Here is an 18559-nt window from a genome sequence, read left to right as displayed (position 1 = left end):
GGATCCTCTTTGGGCGGTTGTGGCGGGGGCGGGGTGTGAGGGATGTGTTGCGGGAAATACGGGAGACGCGGTCAATGGCGTTCTCGACCACTGTGGGGGGAAAGTTGCGGTCCTTGAAGAACTTGGACATCTGGGATGTGCGGGAGTGGAATGTCTTATCGTGGGAGCAGATGCGGCGGAGGCGGAGGAATTGGGAATAGGGGATGGAATTTTTGCAGGAGGGTGGGTGGGAGGAGTTGTATTCTAGGTAGTCTTCCTGGACTGACCTATCCCCTCCATACCTCCCCACCTATACTCTCTCCACCTATCTTCTTTTCTCCCCATCTTCGGTCCGCCTCCCCCTCTCTCCCTATTTATTTCAGAACGCTCACCCCATCCCCCTCTCTGATGAAGGCTCTAGGCCCGAAACGTCAGCTTTTGTGCTCCTGAGATGCTGCTTGACCTGCTGTGTTCATCCAGCCTCACATTTTATTATCTGAATTTAATCACTCCCCTAACTTTTCAGCTGACCTGGGTCCTAAAATTTGGATTCTCTTCCCAAACCATCTGCGCCTCTCTACCTCTCTTCCCTCTTTCCTCTTTAAACCAACCTCAACGACCAAACTTTTTGTCGTCTGTCCTAATATCTTACTGCACAGTTCAAAATCAAATTCTGGTTGACAACACATTGTCTGGTGGTTATCTCATTGCTACTTGTCTGACAATTCTGTCTGCAAATTGATGGATGAAACTCCGTGTTTCATTTCAAAGGACGTCTTAAAGAGTACACAATGATTTGCAGCACATCGAGGTTGCAAAAAGAACTACATAAAAGTTCCTTATTTCTTTTCTTTCACCTTAGCATGTTAAAAGTATAAATTGTTGTGACTATTACATCATATCAGGTTCTGAGCTATATCGTGAGCAATGAATGCAGTGTAATCTCATCTGAATGACTGTGTTATGGTACCAAATTGTAATCTGAATAATCCTAATATTTTGCCTCTAATTTAAATTTCTGGATAGATTATTCAAAACATTTGGCCACTTAAGTTTCCACAGCAAATGAAATATGCATCTTTAGTCCTCCAAATGATCGAGTCTGATTTCACCATGACTACACAAACTCTCCCTTGGGTTCAGAAGGCATGGTTTTAAAATTTGGAAATGGTATATATCTAGAAAGTTTGTGAACTTTTGAAAGATTGTGTTAAATTTCAAAGGATGAAGATAGCTTGGAGATATGGGTGGACAAGAGGCAGGGGAAATTAGGAACTGTATTCTGACAGGGAAGGAAGAGAGTAGCAAAATTATAGAATTGTTACAGTGTAGAAACAGGTCATTCAGCCCATCGAATTGACACAGACTCTCAAAAGAGCATCCCACCCAGACTCCCCTCATCCCTGTATCCCTGCCTTTTCCATGGCCAATCCAATAGCCTGCACATCCCTGGACACTATGGGCAATTTAGCATGGCTAATCCACCCTGACCTGCACATCTTTGGATGAACCTGGAGCACCCAGAGGAAACCCACACAGATGTGGGGAGAATGTGAAGACTCCACACAAACATCTGAGGGTGTAATTGAACCCAAGTCCCTGGTACTGTGAGGAAGCAATGTTAAACACTCTGCCACCATGCCAGAGTACAATTCTGAAGGGAGTGAAGAAGTGCAGAGACCTGGGTGCATATGTTTATAAATTATTGAAGGTAAAAGGGCTGGTTGAGAAAGTGCTAATTAAAGCATAATGGTGCTGGATTCCTAAATATGGACATACAGTGCAAAAGCTGGGAAGTTACATTAATTTTTTAAGAAAATATGAGGTTTAGCCTCATCTGGAGCAGCTCTGGGTGCCACACTTTAGAGACAGTGCGGGAAACCATTGTCTAATGGATCCAAGGAGAAGGAATCTCAGTTATACAAATAGGTTGGACAATCTGGGGCTATTTTCCTTGAGAAAGGAAGGCGGTGACGAGAGTGGACAGGGATATTCAAAACCAGGAGGGGTCTGAAAGCAGGAGACAATTCTATTGTTTGCAGTACGAGAACCAAACGGCATAGATTTAAGATGACTGGCAAAAGGGACAATTGTGAGATGTTGAAAAACATTTTTTTGCAACAAGTGGTTAGGATCTGGAATGTTCTGCCAGAGACTGTGGTGGAGGCAGATTTAACTGTGGTTTTCAAAACGAATTTTTCATTATCAGAAAGGAAAAATATTGCAGGGTTTTTGGAAAAGGCATAGGAGTGGCATTATTGCTCTTGTGCACAGACAGCATAAACACGATGGGCAGAATGGTCTCCTCCTGTACTGCAACCATCCAATGGTTCTTTACCAGTCCTTTGAAACACCTCAAATGTTTCATTGGCATAAAAATGTTCTAAAAATACAAGTTGTAGTGCAAAGACCAGTGCTCTACCATGTACCTGAACTGCATGTTAATGGAACTGTGTGCCCTAGAGTAGAGAAGGCTATTTGGGGAATTAACAAAATATTTTTCAAATCATAAAATGTTTTCACCAGATTTTCTTTCCTCATCTTGGGGACTTTTGTCCCAAATTGAGTGAGGAACAAAGTTATCGAAAATAATTTTACACAGAGCATTGTTCAAGCATGGAATGCTTTGTCACAGGGAGTGGTTGACAGCGAAACCATCATTGGTTTTAACTCAAAGCAACTATAATTTGAAACAGCAAAAGGCTCTGGTTATTGGCAGAGTGGGGGTAGGGTGCACAGGATGGCTGAGTGCGTAGGTAGGTCATGGATTTTCCAACAACGGGCTAGCACCATGTTGATGGGCGGAGTGGCCTCAAGCTATGCTGTAATCCTCAGATGCTCTGGCTGTAAAAACACTGGAGGATGAGAGGTTGAAAATAGGTGTCGAATGGAGTGCGCACCAATAAGACACACTGTTGAAAGACTGCTTTTAGACACAATTTTGATCCAAATTGTTGAACAAAGATTTGCACAGATATACCACTTGAGTCTTGACCCGAAGCAATGTTGGCAGCATACATGGGCTCCTGGTACCCACGGCCTCCTTCCTTAGTTTTATAGCAGGCCATGTCATAGGCAATCCTTGGCAAGCTTCTGGCATTTCAAACGTTACAACAGAGTGATGCCTTGCTTTATTCTGACATCTCAGTTAAAGATCACATCAAAATGACATTGGAGCGTCTTCACTGCCCAACATATCCAAGGGCTGTCTGTTTTGAGCTCTGCCCCAATTCACATAAGGGATGCAGGCATCGCTGGATCAGGCTAGCATTTATTGCCCATCCCTAATTGCCCAGAGGACAATTAAGAAACTGGAGCAGATTAGGAGAGCAGATTTTCTTCTTAGAAGAAACTAAGGAGCCTGATGTGGGTTTTCCCAACAATTGACAACAACTTCATGGTCATCGCTCGACTCTTAACTCTGGATGTTAATTGAATTCAAATTCCATCATCTGCCATGGTGGGATCTGCTCCAGATGAGGCTAAACCTCATATTTTCTAAAAAAATTAATGTAACTTCTCCAGAAGACCATTGCTGGCACATTGTGGTGCTTGCCACCTTTGTCAGTACGTGGTGCTGGGTTAGGGGTGTTTGAGAGCCCTCACTACCACCAAACCTCTCTTGTCTTTGCTTTGTCTTGGATCTATCTAGTGATTAGTGGCAAAGAATACAGCACTGTTGAGTATTTACAGAAGAGGCTCTGTTCTTAGATAACAAGAAGGCTTAAAGTATATACCGATAATTAAAATTCCATTTGATCAGGCACATTGACTAGGGCCTTAGAGAGCTGGTACAGATCCATCTGCTCCCTTTGAAAACTACGGCAGAACTCCTTGTCTCCATGTGCAGACTGTGTGTGACTTCAGTGGAAAGGATGGAGCCAATATAACATGAACCTTAAACCTTCAGAGCCATTAACTTAGCCAACATGTAAGATTTTGAGGGGTCTTGACAAGGTGAATGCAGAGAAGATGTTTCCTTTGTGAATGAATCAGAATTTAGGGACACTACTTCAAAATGGGGGTTCTCCCAGTTGAGGTAGGGATGAGCTGGAATTTCTCCTGTTAATCTTTGGAATTATCTTCCACCCAGGGAGGAATGGAGGGTGAGAAAAGAGAGTTTTTTTCATAGCGAGGTGTAATGATCTGTCTGAAAGGCTGGTGGAAGCTGATAGAATAGTAACTTTGAAAAGAGTAATTCCTTACGGAGGAAGTCCTTACAGAGCCATGGGGGGAAGGACACAAAAAACCAGCACAGGCATGTTGGACCAAATGACTTTTTTCTAGGATAGGGCGACATGTTGTCCCTTCTTGCTGTGCCAAGATAGGATGTAAAATGTAATGAACATGCCGCTGTAGATGGTAATTGACACACTTGGCATTCAGGCTGTTGTCTTCCTCTGGACTTAACTTGAGTTAACGCACTCAGGCACCATGCTGCTTCACCAAGTAATGACTCACACTGGTTGCCTGTGGTTTGCTCTTTGCCAGACAACCATATTTTCCACTGATTGCTGAGCTGCTCACGGACTCCACCCGCCCCATTTGCACGCAAGCAGGAAAGCCCTGTTTATTTTTGTACGCCTTTCAACAACAAAGCAAACAGAAGCACAGTAAATATTGTGCTTTCTTTTTAGGGAAGAAAGGGGACAGGTATAAAACTGAGGAGGGGGTTAGAACTCACACAACAGCCTCCATTTCACAATATGATACAATGTCAAGATGCAACCCATACTCTGGGCTGACACTGCATTATATTGCAGACTATTTAGTGATATTTGTGCTGAACAGTGCAGCATAACTGGAGGAAGTTGTCCTGGATGTCTTTAACATTGACTGGGATTCCATGAAGTCTCATGGAAACCTCGTACTGATTGCAATGTACTGCCCTTAGCTGAGGAATCAGTATTTCTCCAAGCTGGATAACACTTGGAGGGTGCATTGAAGATGGCAAGGGCACAATGCGCTCAGGATGGAGATTTCGATGTCCACCACTAAGTGTGGCTCAGCAGCAGTATTACAGATCGAGCTGGTCGGCTCTTAAAAGACATAACTGCTGAGTGGGCCTGCAGCAGGCGGTGAAGGAATCAACAAGAGGGGAAAAACACACTTGACCTCATGTAACCAATATGCCAGCTGCAGATGCATCTGTCCATGGCAGTATCGGTAAGAATGACCGCTGGACAATCCTTGTGGAGACAAAGTCCCATCTTCACATTGAGAATAACCTCTATTGTGTTGTGTGGCACTACCACCATGCTAAATGGGACAAACTTCAAGCTGACCGAGCAATTCAAGATTGGGCTCCGTGCCATCAACAGCAGCAGAATTGTACTCCAGCACAATGTGCAAACTCATGGGCTGGCATATCCCACACTCAGCCAGGGATCAACCCTGGCTCAATGGAGTGTGCAGGAAGGCATGCCAAGAGCAGCACCAGGCATGCCTGAAAATATGGTGTCAAGCCACCAAACAAGAATACTTGCAGCCAAACAGCGAAAGCAGCAAGTGATAGACAGAGCTAAGCGATCCCACAATCAACAGATCAGATCTAAGACCTGCAGTCCCGTCACATCCAGTCATGAATGGTGGTGGGCAATTAAACAACTCTCTGGAGAAGGATGTACGACAAATATCCCCATCCTCATTGATGCAAGAGCCCAACATAAGGCTAACGGTAAGGCTGAAGTTTTCACAGCGATCCTCAGCTAGAAATGCCAACTGAATGATCCATCCCGGCTTCCTTTTGCGGTCCCCCGCATCACAGATATCAGTCCTCAGCCAATTCAATTCACTCCAAGAAATGATCAGAAGCACTGGATATTGCAAAGGCTATGGGCCCTGACAACATTCTGGCAATAGCACTGAAGAATTGTGCTCCGGAACTTGCCGCTCCCCTAGCCAGGATGTTCCAGTACAGTTACTACATTGGCATCTACCCAACAATGTGAAAAATTGCCCAGAAATGTTCTGTACACATGAGAAAAGGACAAATCTAACCATCTACTGTCGGAATCTACTTTCGATCATCAGTAAAGTGATGATAGAGGGAAGTGTCACTGATAGTACTATCAAGCAGCACCTGCTCAGCAATAACCTGCTCAGTGATACCCAGTTTGGGTTCCATCAGGGCCACTCAGCTCCTGACCTCATTACAGCCTTGGTCCAAACATGGACAAAAGAGCTAAATTCCCGAGGTGAGATGGGAGTGACAGCCTTTGACTTCATGGCCGTATTTGACCAAGTGTGGCATCAAAGAGCCCCAGCAAACTGGAATCAGCGGGAATCCGAAGGCAAATTCTCCAGTGTTTGGAGTCACACCTGGCACATAGGAAAATGGCTGTGGTTGTTAGAAGTCAGTCATTTCAGATCCAGGACGCCTCTGCAGGAGATCCTCAGGGCAATGACCTAGGCTCAACCAACTTCAGCTGCTTCATCAATGGCCTTCGCTCCATCATAAGGTCAGAAGTGGGGATGTTAGCTGCTGTTTGATCAATGTTCAGCACCATTTGCAACTCCTCAGGCACTGAAGCAATCTGTGTCCAAATGCAACAAGATCTGGACAATATCCAGGTTTGGGCTGACAAGTGGCAAGTAACATTCGTGCCGCACAAATGCCAGGCAGAGATCATCTTCAGTAAGAGATAATCTGATGACCATCCCTCTACATCCAATGGTGTTACTGACATTGACACCCCCACTGTCAACATCCTGGGGGTTACCATTGATCAGACACTCAAATGGACTCACAATATAAATGCTATTTATATTGCAGCTAGAAGAGCAGGTCAGAGGCTAGGAATAATGTGGCACTTAATTCACCTCCTGACTCCCCGAAGCTTGTTCCAAGTCAGTGTTTCAAGAAAGCCCATGACCACCTTCTCAAGGCAACCACATATAGGCAATAAATGACAGCCTCAGAGGTAATGGCATACCCTCAATTAAACCTCTGCCCTCTCAGGTGGACGTACAAGATTTCACCTGAAGGGAAGCAAAGAGTTCAAAGTTGACAGTTGGTGTCAAACCAATGTTTATCCTTCAGCCAACATCTTGAAGCAATGACTGTCAGCAAATTTCCATTTTGTGGGATCTTGCTGTGTACAACTTGGCTGTCGCATTTCCTATAATTACTTTAGTGACTACATTGCAAAGGGAGTTTTGTTGGCCTTGAAGCATTTTCAGAAGCTCCAGTACATCAACAATGACACAGAAATACACATCTCCCTTTGAATACCAGGTCAATCTTGCCCAACAAATGGCAGCTGGGCAACGCATTACTTGAGGAGACAGCACCTCACAGGCACTCATGTCATGTTTGTGAGCTGATGTAAGTACCTGCCACCATTCAGTTACCACAACAACTGAAAAGGATGTGCACCCTTTTATTGATGACAATCACACTGTGCATGAATGTGAGCATTTGGATCTCATAAGAACATAAAAAACATACATAAAGAGGAAGATAAGCCCCTCAGGGCTGCTACACCATTCAGTAAGACCATGACAGATCTCTGATCCCAACTCCACTTCCCATACTATCCATTTATCCCTTGATTCTCTTAAAGTCCAAAATCTATCGATGTCACCATTGATCTCTCCCGGATTATGTATTCACAATCCTCTGGGTTACAGTTTTTAACTCATTCAGCATTTGTTAATCAGAAATGTTTTGGGGAATGAATATCAGAAGTCTTGGACATGAAGTGTGCAATTATTCTCAAGGCAGTGGTAGATAGATACTTGATTACCAAGGGGAATGAAAGATAATCAGGGTATACTAGAATGTGGGGTTTAAGGTTAAATTCAGCTCAGCCATGACAGTGTTGAATGGTAGAACAAGCTCAAAGGTCAAGGGCTCAGTCTTATTCCTTGTTCTTATAGTCATACATACAAGGAGTTAAGATGTTGGATCAGTTACTATTTTGATGAATGCTGGAACAGGCTAGAGAAACTGAATAGTCTTCTTTTGATTGTTAAGTGTCAAAATGCATTTAGGCAGATCTGGATTCCCAATTAGAACTATATGGCTGAAGACTAATGTGTGGAACAGTGCTGACCTTGGGTATGTTTCATTGTTTGTGTGCCAGAGATCCTTGTACATTTATTTTCGTTATGCGATGTGGTGTCACAGACAAAGTCTGAATTCACCGCTCATCTCTAATTGCCCTTGAGCTGCGTGGCTTGCAAACATCATTTCAGAGGGCAGTCATGAGTCACATGTGGGCGAGGTCAAGAAAGGATGTCAGATTCCCTCCCTAAAGAACACTGGCGAACCAGATAGGTCTTTATGACAATCAGCGATAATCGTAAACTCATTTTTGCTAAGACTCATTTTATATTCCAGCTGTAATTACTGAATTCAAATACTGCAAAATGCCACCGTGGAATTTAAACCTTTGTCCCACAATCTTACTGTCTGCATTACTAGTCCAGTGATGTTACCATTACACCCAGCATCTCAGTTTCCTTCATGTGTTAAAGGTCATGCTTTCCCATGTAATAAACTGGATTGTTTCTTCCTGTTGTCAGCAGGCAAAACCAGAACGAAAGACAAGTACCGAGTGGTGTACACTGACCATCAAAGGCTGGAGTTAGAGAAGGAATTTCACTACAGCAGATATATTACCATTCGCAGGAAGTCAGAACTGGCAATTGCATTAGGATTGTCTGAACGGCAGGTGAGTGGGCCTCAGTACTGTGTAACCTTAGATGGAATTAGATTGAAGCATGCTGGAGGTGTGAGTCATCAGTAGTGCTCTGGGGTGTTGAGGCCTAGCAACTCACAAAATTGTGTCCCGTGACTGTGGATAACAATGGCCTCATTAAACTGACCTACCTGGAGGTGTTAATGTGTGTGTGTGTGTGTATGTGCGCATGCGTACACGTGTGCGTGTTTCTGTGTATGTGTATGTATGTGTTTGTGTGCGGGTGTGTTTGTGTGTATATGTGCATGTATGTGTCTGTATTTGTGTATGTGTCTTTGTGTGTGTCTCTGTGAGTGTGTTAATTTCCTGACTGTTGGAAAAAAAACTGCAGGACAAGTACATGAGGAATAAGAGGATGACTAGAATAGGAATAGGGCCAGTCAAAGACAGAAGTGGGAAGTTGCGTGTGGACCCTGTGGAGATTGGAGAGGTTTCTCATCTGTTTTCACTGAGGAACAGGAGAATATTGTAGAGGAGATGACTGAGTTACGGGCTACTAGAATTAAAAGGATTAAGGTTAGTAAAGAGGAGGTGTATCAGTTCTAGAAGGTGTGAAGGTAGATAAATCCCCTAGGCCAGATGGGATTTTTCCGAGGATTGTCTGGGAAGCTAGGGAGGTGGTGGCGGAGCCTTTGGCCTTGATCTTGGAGTCCTCATTGTCTACAGGTTTAGTACCAGAGGACTGGAGGATTGCAAATGTTGTGCCCTTGTTCAAGAAGGGCAGTAGGGATGACCCAGGTAATTATAGACCTGTGAGCCTTACGTCTGTTGTAGGAAAAATTTTGGAAAGGGTTATAAGAGATAGGATTTATAATCATCTAGCAAGCAACAATTTGATTGGAGATAGTCAGCATGGATTTGTCAAAGGCAGGTCGTGTCTCACAAACGTCATTGAGTTTTTTGAGAAGGTGACCAAGCATGTCGATGATGGAAGGGCAGTTGATGTGGTGTACATGGACATCAGTAAAGCCTTTGATAGGGTTCCACATGGTAGGCTATTGGAGAAAGCACAGAGGCATGGGATTGAGGGAGATTTAGTAGTTTGGATTAGAAACTGCCTTTCTGTAAGAAGGCAATGACTGGTGGTTGATGGAAAATATTCAGCCTGGAGTCCGGTTACTAGTGGTGTGCCTCAAGGATCTGTTTTGGGACCACTGCTGTTTGTCATTTTTATAAATGACTTGGACGCAGGCATAAGTGGATGGGTTAGTAAGTTTGCAGATGACACGAGTGGTAGACAGTGTGGAAGAATATTGCAGGTTGCAGGGAGACTTGGATAAACTGCAGAATTGGGCCGAAAGGTGGCAAATGGAGTTTAATACGGATAAATGTGAGATGATTCAGTTTGGGAGGAATAATAGGAAGGCAGAATACTGGGTCAATGGAAAGATTCTTGGTAGTGTGGAAGTGCAGAGGGATCTTGGTGTCCCTGTACATAGATCCCTGAAAGTTGCCACCCAAGTTGATAGTGCTGTTAAGAAGGCTTACGGTGTGTTAGATTTTATTAGTAGAGGGATTGAGTTCCGGAGCCGTGATGTCATGCTGTAACTGTACAAAACGCTAGTGCGGCCTCATTTGGAATATTGCGTGCAGTTCTGGTCACCCCATTACAGGAAGGATGTGGAAGCATTAGAAAAGGTGCAGAGGAGATTTACCAGGATGTTGCCTGGTCTGGAGCACAGGCCCTATGAAGAAAGGCTGAGGGACTTGGGTCTGTTCTCATTGGAGAGAAGCAGGCTAAGAGGAGATTTAATACAGACATACAAGATGATCAAAGGATTAGATAGGGTGGACAGTGAGAGTCTTTTTCCGAGGATGATGACTTCAGCTTGTACAAGGGGGCATAGCTTCAAATTGAGGGGTGATAAATTTAAGACAGATGTCAGAGGTAGGTTCTTTACTCAGAGAGTGGTAAGGGCGTGGAACGCCCTGCCTGCCAGTGTAGTGAACTCAGCCACATTAGGGGCATTTAAACAGTCCTTGGACAAGCATATGGATAATGATGGGATAGTGTAGGGGGAGGGGCTTAGATTAGTTCACAGGTCAGCGCAACATCGAGGGCTGAAGGGCCTGTTCTGCACTGTATTGTTCTATGTTCTAAGTTTTCATAAATACTATACTGTAACAAACAAACTAAAACCAACATGGATCCAATGCTGCTTAAAAGGCTAATTATACACCAAACTGAAGGATAAACTAAATAATTGGTTCAATTATGATATGCCGTGTGACAATTTATTTTTGCTTAATGCCACATTTCTGACAGATCAGTAGCAAAATAAAATCTAAAGGTCCTCAAGCTGCAAGTAGGCTCACTTCTTCTTGCCACATCAAACTGAATCTTCCGACTTTTTGTTTGAAAGCTGTTCTGAGTATTCTAGAACTGAAACAACCTCATTTTAGATTTCCACAAGGAACGTGTTTTTTAATTGGTCCTTGATGTTTAAATGTTGAAAAGTGCTGTTGATTCCGTTTCCTTCCATTTGAACAGGAGACAAACTGTTACAAACATTTTGATCAGTTATTACACAAAAACAGCTTTTACCCTCTCACCCATCCCTTCCTCCCACCCCAAGCCACACCTCCATTTCCTACCTACTAACCTCATCCCGCCTCCTTGACCTGTCCGTCTTCCCTGGACTGACCTATCCCCTTCCTACCTCCCCACCTATACTCTCCTCTCCACCTATCTTCTTTTCTTTCCATCTTGGGTCCGCCTCCCCCTCTCTCCCTATTTATTCCAGAACCCTCACCCCACCCCCCTCTCTGATGAAGGGTCTCGGCCCGAAACGTCAGCTTTTGTGCTCCTGAGATGCTGCTGGGCCTGCTGTGTTCATTCAGCCTCACACTTTGTTATCTTGGATTCTCCAGCATCTGCAGTTCCCATTATCACTGTCCCTGTCTCTGGAGTGTTTGAGAGGGACAGTGTCAAAGGCAGCTTTACTTGCAGTTAGAATGAGTAGAGAAAGCTTTACTCTGTATCAAATCCCTTGCTGTACTTGTCTTGGGGTTGTTTGACAGGGACAGTTGTTGGAGCTTTCCATTCAGTTTAAAGGAGTAGAGAGAGCTTTACTCTGAATCTAACCCTGAGCTGTATCTGAGCTGAGTGTTTACTGCAGACAGTGTAGATGAAGCTTTATATCTACCCCCTGCTAAAAATGCCAGAGTTTTGCGTTCCTAGTTTGATTCAAACAGTCAAAATATGAAGAAACGTCTGGTTATTTAACATGAAGTGGTGCAGAATGTTTTGATGAAAACTGAGTATTCTCTTCTCTTGCTCTGTTCCAGGTGAAAATCTGGTTCCAGAATAGACGAGCAAAAGAGAGAAAAATCAACAAAAAGAAGATGCAGCAACAGTCCCAACAAGCCAGCACGACAACACCCACTCCACCTGGAGTCCCTGGCACTGCACCAGCCATTGGCCTGGTCAGCAGTAGCAGTAACCTTGTCTCCCAATCCATTCCACTGACTATCAAAGAAGAATACTTGTCCTAACTCAACTCTTCTCCTTACACCTCCTGTACAAGATGCCCCACTCCATTCTGGATTGGCTACACCACAGTTTGAGTAAAGAAAAGACTTGTCTCTGAAGCTTTGTGCTTCAGGAAGTGACACTACTTAACCCTCAGGAGTGGTGCCTTCATTCTCCCCCCCCTCAACACCTCCAGAGGGTGGTGAGGGTGGCAAGGGGGAAGGAAGGGCCAGTGCATTTGGGATCAAGGCTTGAACTCTGACCTCTGCTTTGTGGTGGATGAAAATACATTGAAAAACCTGGGAAGTGGGGGGTACACAGAAATGGAAGGAGGACTTCTGTCTTGAAATGGAGACTTATTGTATGCAGTGTATCTTTCTGAAGGCTGCATTCAGTAACAATATGGGGCTCCAAGCGGGATAAGGGTTGCTTCATCAAGCATCTTTCTCTGCTGTTGTGAATGCTGTTGAATTTGTTTTTGGATAGGCTGTAATATATTTCTTGTGGTTAAGGGCTTGTTTATTTTTTAAGAAAGAATATATTGTTTAAAATGTTGTATTACACCAGAAACTCACAACATTTTCAAATTGGACTTCTAAAAATGGTTTGTTGGCAAGGAATACTCTTCAGTTTTGCTGCTTTTCACATTTTGTTCCATAGCCTCGGTCCTCAGGAATCACTTAGAAGTGGTTAAACAACAACTTGCATTTATATAGCACCTTTCGCAAAGTGAAATGTCCCCACGGTAAATGTGAACACCCAAGATATCTCAGAAGGTATCAGGGACTGGTGATTAAAAGCTTGGTCAAAAAGTGAGGTTTGTAAGGAGCATTGTACAAGAGGAGAGGGAGTGGTAGAGGGCTTAACGGAGGGAATTTCAGAGCTGAGGGCGGGGCTGACCAATCATGGAGTGACTAACATCCAGGAGGAGGAAGAGGCTGGGTTAGAGCAGATAGAGATCTTAGTGAGCTTACAGAGATCTTGGGGATGCGGCACGGGATGGACTTTTTATTCTACAGAAGAATCTGGACACAAGGATGTGAATTTTATATCTTGGTGTTAATGGCCTGGCTAGGGAGATGAATCAGCGGAACTCAGTGAATTAGGATGTGAGCAGGAAAATTTCGGATGAGGTCAAGATCATGGGAGGAGGAAGATAAGAGGGCAGACAGTGGGCTGTTGAACAATTAGAGTCTGTAGATAATAAATTAGTGGTTTTCTTTTTGATGAAGAATTTCTAGGTTTGAGTTCCACACCTGGGCTTGATGGCCATGAATCATAAGAACCTTACAGTGTGAAAGCAGGCCATTTAGAACAGCCTACCCACACCCACCCCATCCCCTATCACTGTAACCTTGCATTTCCCACGGCCAAGCCACCTAGCTTTCTCATCCCTGGACACTATGGGCAACTTAGCATGGCTAATCTGCCTAACTGTTCTATTTTTGGACTGTGGGAGGAAACCGGAGCACTCGGAGGAAACCCACGCAGACACGGGGAGAATGTGCAAAATCCAAACAGACAGTTATCTGAGGTCGGAATCAAACCCAGGTCCCTGATGCTGTGAAGCGGCAGTGCTAACCACTGAGCCACTATCACACCCCTGCCAGATGGTACGCTTACAATGTGGCCAGACTGGTTGATTATCAGTCTGTAAATCCTTCCCATGTCCCTGATGATAGGTAGTAAGAACAGGAGAGCATCCATAGGCATTGACAAACAGCCGTAGGACTTTGATCAATACAGGACCCTGATGAAGGGTCCTGACCCAAAACATTGACTTTCCTCCTCCTTTGATGCCACCTGGCCTGCTGCATTCCTCCAGCTCCACACTGTATCAACTCTGGCTCTAGCATCTGTAGTTCTTGCTATCTCCATACTTTAATCATCGAGGTAAGCCTGTCCAATGGAAGGCCATAGCCCAATCTTTGTAAATATTGGTATGTGAGAACAGACAGATAGCTAACAAAAGCAGGAATGCAGGAACACAAATCTTTACATGTAGCTGGCCAGGTCCGTGCTCTTGGCCATTTGAAAATACCCAAGAGGGCAATTAAGAGTCCATTAAAGCAAGTAAGCTGGTAGGTGTCCTTCCTGCAAGGACATTTGAGAATTAGATAATCTTTATAACAATGAACACATAGTCACTTTCAGACTAAGTTTTAATTGGATTCAAATTTCTCCTTTGGCCATAATGGGATTCAAACCTATTCAACCCCAGAACATTATGTTGGGGGCCTGGATTATGAGTCCAGTGATATAATCACTACACTTTTACCTTCCTATGAATCACAAGCACGACCCACAGTGGACCATAAATGCTGGCCTAGCCAGTGACACCCAAATCCCATGAATGAAGAACGAAACGACCACACTGAGAATTTTATAGGATGTAGAGCTCAGAAAGATATTGTTCAGTACAGCTGGGCCACACCAAAGTTCCAGCTCCATGTGAGCCTTCATCTCACTTATATTCATCACATCCTATGACCATAGTGTTTTCTTCAAATCATTTCTTATCGAAGTTCCCCTTAAATGTACCCTTACGATGTTGATGGGCTGAAAGGCCTTTAAACATGATGTAGACCTCTATGACAATTTGCTACAATTGCTCCTTACAGCAGCGTTTTTCACATTCTTACCACTGTCCTGGTAATGATGCTCCTCTTGAACTTGCCAATGGATTTGGAAATGGCTGCATGGAGGCTGGTATCCCATCATCAAGTTGCCCTTTATTTACCTTTGCACAGTACATTGGCTGTGACCAGCCCATTCACAGTCAGTCCCTGCAAGACAGGAAACTCTGAACCCGCTGTTTCTATCTGTCATCCAGGACTCCCTGATCGGCCTAGGTCAACAACTCCAATCAAGAAACTCATAATCAAGAAGATCCACCTGGGTCTAATCACTAATCACTAATTCTAATCAGATTTATTACTGACCAGATTATATTTATGATTTTGGTCTGTCTCTATAACAATCCAATCAGACCCTGTCATAATCTTAAAGAGCTTGATTAGGTCATGGCTGAATGAATAAATAAAAGCTACTGCTTGTGGTCATGAGATCCACATTTTCACCACTCACTCACTTCTCCTGAATTCCTACTGGATTTCATTAGCAAGCATCTTATGTGCCAACATATTCTGGAGTTGGCCACAAGTCAATTAACTGGGTAATGCCAGGCTATGCAGAATTTTGATTGTGGTGGATTCAAATATGGTTACGGCTTGACATTTAATAGCATTTCTGTCACTGAATTCCTTATTCCAATGTCCTGGGGTAATCATCAACCAGAAACTAAAATGGATCAGCTATATTGATATTGTGACAGCAAATGCAGGTCAGAGGCTGGGAATGCTGCAACAAACAATGCACCACCTAACTCCCCAAAACCTGACATCATCTACAAGGAACAGGACAGGAGTGCAATGGAATACTCTCCATTTGCTTGGATGAGTGCAGCTTCAACAACACTCAAGCAGCTTGACAGCATCAGGCCAAAGGGTGCCGCTTGTTTAGTGTAATATCCATGAAATCCAATGTTCACTCCCTCCATCACGGACAGTGGCAGCAGTGTCTATCATCTACAAAATGCAACTCACTGAGGTCCCTTTGACAGCACTTTCCAGTCTCTCGATTTATACCACCTAGAAAGAGAAGAGTCAGCAGATACATCGGAAAACCACTGAAAGAAAATTCTCCCCAAAGTCATACACCAGCCTGACTTGGAACTATGTCACTGCTGCGGCACTGCTGCTGGGTCAAAATCTTGGAACTCCCTTCTTGATAGCACTGAATATCTCCCTACACCGCAGGGACCCCGGCAGGTTAGAAGAAGGCAAACCAAGGCCTTCTCAAAGGCGACTTGGGTTTGACAATAAGTTCTGGTCCAACCGCTGAATCCACATCTTGTGATTGATGAAAAAGAAACATTTCAAAACATCAGCTTTCAAATGATAAGGAATTCTGACTGTTGTGAAAGTTGCTGTAAATGCAAGTCTGTTCTCTTTGTTTTTCCTTTCTCACGGTGGGTATCTCTCCTGCCTCTGAATCAGATGGTTGTAGGTTCAAAACCCACTCTAGAGATTTGATCAGAAACATTCAGACTGACAATCCCCGGTGCATAACTGCAGGAGTGCCACACCGGCACAGGCACCATCTTTTGAATCAGATGTTAAACCGAGGCACCATCTGCTCTCTCAGGGGAGAAGCGAATTTCTCCCTCAACCTCTTGCAAGTAATTATCCATCGATCAATGTTAGCAATAATCAGGTCATTATCACACTGCTATTTAGTAGGTGCTTGCTGTGCACTATCTGGTGTGTTTCTTCCATCACAGCAGCAACCACATTTTAGAATGACTTTATTCTTGAAGGTGTTTTGTGAAATCCTGAGGTTGTGAAAGGCATTACAGAAATGAAAGTCCTTTCTTTGCCTTGTTGTCATATCTGGTTAGTATTTTGATAAAGGGACCAAGTTGCCTCAGGACTGCAGATGAGTAAAACACTGAGTTGCAAGACTGAGTGCACATGTGCCACTGATATAGAAACATCCACACTGCCATTGCAATGGAGGTAGTCTGTTCTGTCACGATGAGCAGAGATAAAATCGTCACTCTGCTCATGAATGGTTTCATAGAAATATGATTCTACTTGAAGCTGGTAACACTTATCTGGGGGTTGGTTAGCTGAGTTGGCTGGATGGCTGGTTTGCGATGTCACCTTGAAGGGCTCTCTTTCTCAACTTCTCCCCTTGCCTGAGGTATGGTGACCCTCAGATTAAAGCACCATTAGTTACCATCTCTAATGAGCAGGACTATGACAACTTTACCAGCTATTGTCTGTCTGACAAAGTGAAGCATAGCAACTCTGATCAGCAAAATGGAGGATCTAAAGTTTGCATCAGTTTTGCAGAAAAAAGGTGTTTAATTGATATTTTGTTGCAATATTGAGAATGCCTTGCTTATTAGAGAAGCACAATTTTGTTCTCACTGCGCTGAGCGTATGTTTGAGAGGACTCTGCTCTACACTGGAGGGTACATCAGAGTCTGTGAAAAACTAGGATTTTGTGCCATATCCCTGTACAGGTTTACTCAGAAATTGGCATCTTCTCATTTCCATGGCTGTCCTATACACACGGTTGTAAGCCAGATGCCAGGTTTTGGTAACGTATAGTTTATGATTCAGAAAGAAAATGGGTTTTCATCCTGAACTCATCAGGATATTTCACAAGAATACCAACACAGCAGGGAAACTGACAGTTATGTTGCAGGAGAGGAGAATGCCGATTAGAAGGCAAGTGGACTATGATTGGCTAAGGTGATTGGCCTGAGAGAATGCATGGGTACATTCTACCAATCTGCTACCAAGAAGAATCTGCTTGTAAACATTTACACGATAATAGGCTCTGCATTCTCAGGTGGAGGCAAAAGACTCCACGGCATCATCTTAAAGAAGAGCAAAGGAATCTCATCTAGTGGTGTACCCAGTATTTGTCCCTCAAACAAGATCACTAAGGATCCAGATTACAACTGGTCATTATCTTGTGGCTGTCTGTGTGATTTTGCAGTGTCAAAATTGGCAGTGTGTGTCCTACATTGTAACAGTGACTACATTTCAAATGTACTTCATTGATTTCATGTCCACAGTTCATGAAAGGCGATCTAGAAATTCAAGTTAATTCCTCTTCTACTGACTGTAACTGCCGCTTTGAAACAGAGCCGTTTTTTTCACAGGAGGGTCTCTGATGGATTATATTTGAAAATCACTGTGTTTCTTAAGCCTTGCATGTAAGACGGGCTGGTGTCTTTTTTTAAAATAAAATACTTTCTCTGATCTGATAGTGTTTTATTCATTGGACTGTTTAAACAGACATTTTCAGTCAGTCTTTCCTGCTTGTGGCTTGTACAGTCTGGGTGAAGGGACTGAGGACATTGTTACTACTTTTGTAGATGACACAAAGATAATATTGAGGAAGGCGGGGAGGCTGCAGAAAGGACTTGAACATTCAAGAGGAGTGGGTAAAGAAGTGGCAGAAAAAATGCCATGTGGCAAATATGAGATTATACATTTTAGGGACAGAAGTGTAGAATATTTTCTAAACAGGATAGGTCATCAGAAATCTAAAGTGCAAAGGGACTTGGGAGTCCTATCTCCAGACTCTCTTCAAGTTAACATGAAGTTTCAGTTACAACAAGGCATGGTGCTGGATGATCCAGCTTCATACTTTGTTATCTGGGATTCTCCAGCATCTGCAGTTCCCATTATCTCATGAAGTTTCAGTGGCAGTTAGGAAGCTAAATGCAATATTAGCAATCATTTCAAGGGAGCCAGAAAACAAGAACAGTGGTATATTGCTCTATAAGGCTCTGGTCAGACTGCGTTTGGAATGTTGTTAACAT

General features: G+C 43.6%; 1 protein-coding gene across 2 annotated transcripts in view; it reads left to right on the top strand.

Annotated features, from left to right (window-relative positions):
- Positions 1-17993, top strand: part of cdx1b (caudal type homeobox 1 b) — a 58368-nt gene extending 40375 nt beyond the window's left edge. The window contains exons 2-3 of one of the 2 annotated variants that reach the window (XM_059650559.1): positions 8512-8657; positions 11973-17993. In XM_059650559.1, coding sequence (XP_059506542.1) covers positions 8512-8657; positions 11973-12179 — 353 coding nt within the window. In that variant the 3' untranslated portion in view covers positions 12180-17993. Of the gene's footprint in view, positions 1-8508; positions 8658-11972 lie in introns of both variants that reach the window. The other variant, XM_048543643.2, reaches the window with a different exon arrangement.
- The last annotated feature ends 566 nt before the right edge of the window (positions 17994-18559 follow it).

This window comes from Stegostoma tigrinum, chromosome 13 (assembly GCF_030684315.1).
Source record: "Stegostoma tigrinum isolate sSteTig4 chromosome 13, sSteTig4.hap1, whole genome shotgun sequence".
Taxonomy (NCBI): domain Eukaryota; kingdom Metazoa; phylum Chordata; class Chondrichthyes; order Orectolobiformes; family Stegostomatidae; genus Stegostoma; species Stegostoma tigrinum.
The sequence above is the reverse complement of the archived record's forward strand: the minus strand, read 5'-3'. Positions and strand labels throughout refer to the sequence as shown.